We start from the raw sequence: 7,536 nt of genomic DNA on the forward strand, positions 1-7,536 counted from the left end.
CGTGTCTCCTAACACACCCGGGGGGGCAGCAACTGGCAGCACAGCTAGTCATAGGAGAGACAGGGACCCGCTCTGCCTCCATCCGTGGCTCAGCGCCAGCCCTCGAACCCTGTTATTGCCTAGCCTTCCTCACCCTGCTCCAGGCCAGGGCCAGGGCTCCCTCCTGCCGGCCTCAGCGCTGCACACAGCAGCAATGACAGGCGAGACCAGTGTATAAAGACACCCCTTTCTGGGCAGAGGCCAGAATAACAGGCACCCTGCCATCTCTTCCCTGTTCCCCCCTGGAGCTATGAACATGGAGGGCACTGGCAGTGGCAGGCTCCAGGGGGGAAGCACAGACAGCCCTCAGCAATCGCTGCCAGGAGCCGAGATGACCACCAATTTTACCACAGCAGAAAGGGATGGGAACGCTGCAGAACAAGGGAGGACACCCCCTTCCCCGTGCCAGAGCCCCCAGCCTCTGCTCAGGCTGGACCCTGCACCAGCCCCATCTTGCAGGAGCAGCTCATGCCAGGAGCAGCCCTGGCACACCAAGGGTGCTGCAGGGTCAGAGGTGCTGGGCTCTCTTGCACAAGCCCAGCTCAACTGGCTGCCAGAACCACAGCCAGAGGAGGCGTGAGCCAGGGGCTGTCATCATAGCATCACCATTTCCCCCAGGCCCCGGAGGAGCCGCCCAGGGACAGGGAAGGTCCTTCCCTGCTGCAGCCTGGAGTGGGAGAAGAGGGGCCGGGCAGAAGTGCTAGCATGCCCAAGGAAAGCACAGAGCTGAGCCTGTGGTGACACGGGGCGCCAGGGCTCCTGCCATACCACAGAAGGCAAACAAGGTGTATCGTGGCGCCTGGTTTATTAGTGTCCGTGCAGCTGCCCCTACTACTGATCCACATTCTTGACACGCAGGACGACAGGCACCGAGGTGCAGGGGATCATGCCCAAGTCCGTGATGACCAGATCCACCAGGTCAGGCGGTGTCACGTCATAGACCAGGTTGAGGAGGCGCAAGGACTTGTTCTCTGCCCAGCCACCCAGCTGGGCCTGGCCCTTCCGGAGCACGATCAGGTCATCGGGGTCATCTGCGGAGAGAGGAGCAGCCAGCAGGATCAGGGAGAGGGACAGCACCTGTCCATCCTGCCCTGCTGCCTGCCAGGCCCAATGGCCACCCTTCCTGAGAGTGGTGGCCCCTCAGCCAGGAAGGGGAATGGCAGGGCAGATCAGTCCGTCCTGGCTAGCAGCGGGAAGAGGGAGCAGGTCCCAGGTGAGAGGAAGGGGACAGAAGCTTTACCCAGCTCATTGGAGACAAAAGAGTCCGTCTGCACTCGCTCGCAGAACTTGTAGGTCTCGCAGCACACCAGGACAGGCACGTTGTAGGCCTTGGAGACCAGCGCTATCTGGGACGTACCCACCCGGGACATGACAGAGCCATTGGCCAGGAGTGCATGGGCTCCCAGCAGCACTTTGGACACCTGTTAGGGAAGCGCAGGGATCTGTTAGCACATTTTATCATGCTGCAGCCTCCCCCATGCCCACCACCGCCCTTGGCACAGCCCCGCTCTGCTCCTCACCTCAGGCAGCACGTAAGAAATGGCGTTGATCATCACATAGGTGCAGTGAATGCCCTTACGCACCAGCCGACGCAGCGTCTCCCGGCCTTCTAGCCGCGGCCGGCTGTCCACCACAATCACACGGAAGGCCCGGCCCTTCTTCACGTGGGCATCGCACAGTGTGCGGTTCACAAGGGAAGAGCTGATGGACACCAGTTAGGAGGCTGCCCCGTCCCGCCAGGCCAGGCTCTCACCTCGCCCACGCGGCTGCCCCAGCCACCCCGTGCTGACACTGCACGCTGCCAGCATTGCCCAGAAACGCAGCCCAGTGCCAGGAGATTTTCCTTGGCGCTGGTTCCAGTACGGGACTCATCAGGTGCCAGCCGGGCAGGAGGTTTCCTGAGCGTTAGCATGGGGGCTCGCCCAGGGGACAGCCCTGACAGGCACCTGATGGCAGGGGCTGGCTGCCAGCAGCTGTGGCAGAGCAGGCACTGCCAGGCGCCAGCTGCCATGGCAGGTCCCTGGGCACATCCAGCCCAAACAGAGCAATGTCTCTCTTACCCACGGCGGGAGTTGGGCTCCCACCGAGACCCTGATGGGCTAGTGCTGCCTGGAGATGAGTCCAGGCAGAGCTGACATCCACCCTCACCGTTGCAAGTGCTGACCTTTCCAGACACCCTCCTGCTACGCTCGCTTCCAGGGCCCCCTCTCCCTGTCTCTGCACAGAGAATCACCCCCTGGGAAAAGTGATGTCTCAGCCCTCCCTGGAAGCAGCACTGACCTCCACCTGTCCGTGACCACAGCGAGGGACTCCCCCTCCAAACCTTCTCCAAGTTTCCCTCTCATAATGCTCCAGGCCCGCACTGGCCTCCTGCCCCTGCTCCTTCCTCCGCCGATCACCCAGGAGGCACATCACATCTGGACTCTTTTGCCACAGTAGACTCTGGCTCCTTTTCCCACCTCTACTTTCTGGGACACAGTCCCTCGAAGGAAGAACGAGCTTCCATATTTTTGCTTCCTGACATTTGACTTTGCTGCAGTTTGTTTAAAATGCCAGTAAACTGCCACGGCTGCCCTGTAAGTGCCCTGTATTGAAGCAGCAGTGAATCTGGGTTTCTTGAAACACTTAACTCCGGACACATGCAAACAGAAGACAGCGCTGAGCCCTGAACAGGAACAGCAAAGTCTCACGGACAAGCCTTTGGTACAGGCTTTGCTGATGGCAATGGCTTTAGGCCTCTGTCAGGCACTTCTCGGCCCAGTCAAGGCATTGCCCACCACTATAATGTTACAGGCTGGTGGGTCTGGGAGTCTGGGTTAGTCAAAATGGCAGGCAGTGCAAACTCAGGCATTCACAAACTGAGTTTGAGGCGCTAACACAACTACATTAATCGGTATAGGCTGGTATAAGGCTACTTGATCAGACCCTCCTGTTCGTTCCTCTAATGAGTCCAAGGGCTCCAATGCTTCCAGCATCTAGCCTGTCCCACCGTTCGGAGAAATTGGAAACGACATTGGCAGGACACAGCCCTCCGCAATGGGGCCCTCCAGGAATGCCTGCTCGCAGCCAGGCCTGCCAACACCGTCCACTGCGCTCCGCAGACAGTTTAGCATTCCCCTTGGCAGCTGCCAGGCAGAAAGTGCTCTGTCACCACCTCATGACTTGAGCTCATCAGCCTGCCCATCTCCCAGGACACGACAAGAGTCCTAATGAGCTCTCTGCTTTTTCTAAAGCACTAACAATACATCCACGTCCAGTTAGCAAGTGCTGATGCCAGGGCCATGCTCTGCTCTGTCCTGACACCTTCATGCATCCACTATTCTGTCCTGCCCTGCTGGTCATAAACTTCTCCCTTGTGCCTTTATTTACCAGCTCCCCACCACAGTCAAGTTCTGGCTGGCACCCCCTGACTGCCCCCTCCCTGCTTGTTTTATTTCTAGGTGGTGGACCCAGAGCCACAAGCCCTCCCTCCCCCTTGGGCAAAGCTGACTTTCCCACCCTTGAAAAACTGCTTTTGCAAGAGCTTCCCATGTTCACTCAACTGCTCCCTTTCCTTTTTCCACCCACTGGCCTGGCTGCCCTGGCTCTCCTCTTACCATCCATACACCAGGATGACATCGTTGTCATTTATCTTCTCAAAGGCAGACCGTGAAATGGCTTCAGCTGCCAAAAGAATCTTCTCCCGCAGATATTTGTCGATAGCATCCTGCAGCTTCTCCTTCGCCTGGGGAGACAGTGCCATCACGTACAGCATGGCCTTGCCACACCGCAGACACTCTGTTGTCCCTTGCAGCCTGGCAGGACTGCAGACTCAGCTCTGCTTGCAAGTGGAGAGCCCTGCCCTACTCCCAACCAGCCTGCTTGCTGAATAGTACCTTCCCCTGGGACAGGGGCTCTGCAGGGCACACAGGGCCACTCCTGTCCCAGCACAAGCCTCTCAGCAGACCATGGTGCCTCACCACACATTTGAGCTGCCATCAGGCCCTCCCCAGCTCTGCTCGTTATCTCCCCCGCATCTCCTGGGTCAGTCTCTCTGGTCATCCCATGGATATTTTACTGCTCAGACTCTCCAGCCTGACTCCTCTCAGCCCACTAGCCACGCAGCCTCAGGGGTCCTCCTGACATACACCACCACCCTGCCCCTTGCTCCGCAGCCAATGGGCTCCTGTGGAGCTTTTTGCATGGGACGTAGCTGAGCACTGTGACTTTACTGATGCTGTCAAACAATGCTCTCACAGGCAGTCCTGGTGGGCAAGGGCAGCTCATGGTGCACAGTTGCTGTGGCCTTTGTGGCTTTCCTGCAGTGCACAGCACCAGCTGGACCAGCCTGCAAGTCCTCCAGCCGCTCAAGAGTCACTTCTCAATGCAGGTGCAATGCTGGTTGCTGGCCAGGCCTGTGGTGCAGTGCTGTGTTCACCAAGACCACGTGTGCCTGCTGCAGCTTCTCCCATTTTACGTCCCTGCTCCTGACAAGCTCCAGTCCTACCAGCCCAGTGACACTAACAGCCCAGCATTTGCTGTGGTGCACCCCAGCCCCTTTGGGTCCTGCTGGGCTATGCCTGCTGGCAGAGGGGAAGCAGGTCTGGCCGCAGTCCCCGCTCAAGCCGTGGCTGGTGACACTGATGGCCAAGTCTTCTAGCTTCACTGCAGCACTGGTCCCAGTCTGCATCCCACCACCTCTCCCTGCTTAGCCTGTGCCAGGGCTGTCCCTCCATCCTGGTGCCTGCAGCCAGAGGGCTGGAGCCTGCTGCTTGTGTGAGGCCACTCACCTCCTCCTCTCTCAGGGTGTCGGGTAGGCATGAAATCTCCTTCTTGAGGAACTTAATGGCATTGCCCATGCTGGCTGAGAGGGGCCGGCACTGGTTCAGGAAGCTGCAGAGAGGAAATGGGCTTAGCTCCAGAGCAGCCTGGAGGGCAGGGACAGGAAGAGGGAGGGTGCAGCTGGGCTGGGGATGTTGGGCAGGGAGGCAGAACCCAGAGCCCCAGGAAATTCAGCCCAAATTTGGGTGGACACCAACCCGGAGAGGTGACCGATGGACCACACTCAGTGGAGCTTCAGTCCCTCTGCTCTGGCACCGGGAGCCCTCACCTGATGTGTGGCTTCAGCTTGGCCACCAGGTCCCGTGACAGCTCCTCATTGGGGGGAGTTGAGTAATCCCGGATCAGCTGAGACAAGAAGGAAGAGAGCATGAATTCAGGGCACCTGCCCCTTCTGGCCAGGCACTGCACACGACCACCCTCACCCAGGAGGCTGCAGACCAGGCACAAGTGTGTACCGCAACAGCTTGACGTGCTTTCACAGGGAGGGCAAAGCGGTGCTCCATGAACTCAAATCTGCAGTGTCAGCACCAGAACAGGATACCAGCAGTGCCCAGCCCTGGGCATGGTTAAAAGGAAGAGGCTGAAGATGACTGAGCACAGATACAGCCCCAGTAGTCAGGGAACAGAAAGGGATGCCTGCGCCTGGTGCAATGCCCTTGCTGCCTGGTGGGCAGGGGTAGCTGCTCACATACCTGTTTGAAGACTTCCAGCAGGGCGATGCAACGGGCATTGGAGCCATTGATGATGCCCTGGGAGTACTGGAGGCCAAGGCGCACCACAGCCGGGTGAATTACCATGGAGGGGATGCTGCAGGGACAAACGTGAGAGAGCTGTCAGCACTGGCCCTCTACAGCCCAGGAACAACCAACCCATTACCAGGTTCCCAGCCAAACAACCTGAGGGACAGCCCAAGGAGGGAGCTGTCAGTCCAGCCCCTACTTGCTCTGTGACCTGAGGAGTCAGGCTAACCCCACAGCCCTTTCTCCTGTGGCCCTGCACTGCCCGAGGGCAGCTCTCCTCACCCCACAGGCAGGACATCCAGTTGCCCCTGCTGCCACTCCTCAAAGCAAGTGAAGGGGTCCCCCTCCACCCCATCAAGCCTATCTCACATGCAGAACCAGGACACTCCTTCACTAGGGCCATTTTGCAGGCAGGCCAGCTGAAGCAGAGCCAAATGATTGCCAGGGGCCTGGGCTAGGGAGGCCACATACCTCATCTGCTGTGTCAGTGGCTTCTTCCGGCTGTACTGGTGCAAGTGGGAGAACAGGTTGACCTTGGTGCCATAGTCCTGCCTCAGAGGTACCTGCAGCCGAAGAGTGTTGATGATGGCTTACCAAAGGCTGCCATACAGCCCTGCTCACTCCAGCACCACGAATCACACCCAGCACTCACTCGTGGCACACCAGAGAGCAGGCCCTAGTGCCACCACATATGCAGCCTGACCCCACCATACGCACCACAGCACGGCTGCTCTGTAGCATGCAGCCTGTTACCCAGCCCTCTTCCTACCTGCTGCCGCTCCAGCTTCTTGGCCAGTTTCCTCTGGGCAGCAGGGTCATCCACCTGCACATGCTCCGGCAGCCGTTTTACCACTGTGAGGATAGTGGGGAGGGCAGTGTGAGGCGGTACCACCCTGGTGCAGCCCCCGGCCCAGCCACGGTGCCCCAAGACTCAGGAAATGCACGGCAGGGCAGTGGCACCAGGGCACCATGGAAGGATCGGGTGGGCAGCCCCTGCAGGTGCCTGCCCCAGCCCCCTACCTCCCTGCTCACCCACCCACCCTCTGGTGACGACAGCTTTACCGGATTGAGGCTCGGTGGGTGTCAGCCTAGGCTTGGCTGTTGTGGCTGCCTGGCTCAGCTCTGCTTTCTTGGCCTGCTTCTGGGCCCGCTCAGCCTCCTGCTTGGCCCGCCGCTCTGCTCGCAGCTCAGCTTTGCTCTTGCCCCCTGCGGGCTTCTCACCATCATTGGGGCCATCAGCCAAGGCTGGGAGGGATGTGGGGTGAGCAGCTACTGCAGGAGACAGAAGGGAGAAGTCTGTGCCCAGCCTCCATCACCAGGAGATGTAGCCCAGTGGGGCAGCCCGTGGCAGGGAGACCCTCCTCTGTGCAAGGGTCTGCCTTTAGAGGGGCAGGTGGGACTAAGCCCCACATTCTCCAGCACCTCGCCCTCCGCACAGCTGACATGGGGACCACCAGGCCAACCCTGTATTCAGGTGGGGAGGGGACTGGCCTCTCTAGATCTTAGTCCCTGCAAGGTGCCAGGACTCAGGTGTAGAGAGGTGGGACACCCCAGAGGTCCCACCACAGCCTGCCCTAACTGGAGAATGCTCCTGGCTCAGGGCTGTTCCAGCCTGAGGGGTGTTCCCAGCTCGGGAGAGCACCGGGGCCTTGAAATGGGGCTGCCCCTGTTCGCGTTGCTGGGGAGGTCTGCCACTGGGCCCTCCAGGCTTGGGGGCTGCCTCGGGGGGAAGGAGGGCCTCACCCCGGGGCTGCCCTAGGTCAGAGGGCGTCCCCAGCTCCGGGGGCTCGGCCGCCGGCCCCTTCTCGCTCCTCTTCTTCTTCTTCTGCTGCTTCTTCTCCTTCCGCAGCTGCAGCTTCTCCTCCCGGGAGAGCTCCGGGGCCTGCGGGCACAGACCGTCAGGCAGCCTCCCTCCCCCACGCTGGTCCCCGGCCCC

The 7,536-nt window shown here is 60.1% G+C and overlaps 1 protein-coding gene across 1 annotated transcript; it reads right to left on the reverse strand.

Moving 5' to 3' along the window:
• Positions 1 to 822: 822 nt before the first annotated feature.
• On the reverse strand, positions 823 to 7,508 carry EIF2B4 (eukaryotic translation initiation factor 2B subunit delta). Its single transcript, XM_019472859.1, has 11 exons — positions 7,344 to 7,508; positions 6,663 to 6,872; positions 6,370 to 6,452; positions 6,072 to 6,163; positions 5,553 to 5,667; positions 5,129 to 5,205; positions 4,809 to 4,911; positions 3,636 to 3,763; positions 1,560 to 1,740; positions 1,280 to 1,460; positions 823 to 1,070 (listed from the first exon to the last, which is right to left on the reverse strand). The coding sequence occupies exons 4-11, from the start codon at positions 6,074 to 6,076 to the stop codon at positions 871 to 873; spliced, it is 990 nt and encodes a 329-aa protein (XP_019328404.1). The 5' UTR covers positions 6,077 to 6,163; positions 6,370 to 6,452; positions 6,663 to 6,872; positions 7,344 to 7,508; the 3' UTR covers positions 823 to 870.
• Between the last annotated feature and the right edge of the window lie 28 nt (positions 7,509 to 7,536).

This window comes from Aptenodytes forsteri, unplaced genomic scaffold (assembly GCF_000699145.1).
Source record: "Aptenodytes forsteri isolate BGI_AS27 unplaced genomic scaffold, ASM69914v1 Scaffold261, whole genome shotgun sequence".
Classification (NCBI taxonomy): domain Eukaryota; kingdom Metazoa; phylum Chordata; class Aves; order Sphenisciformes; family Spheniscidae; genus Aptenodytes; species Aptenodytes forsteri.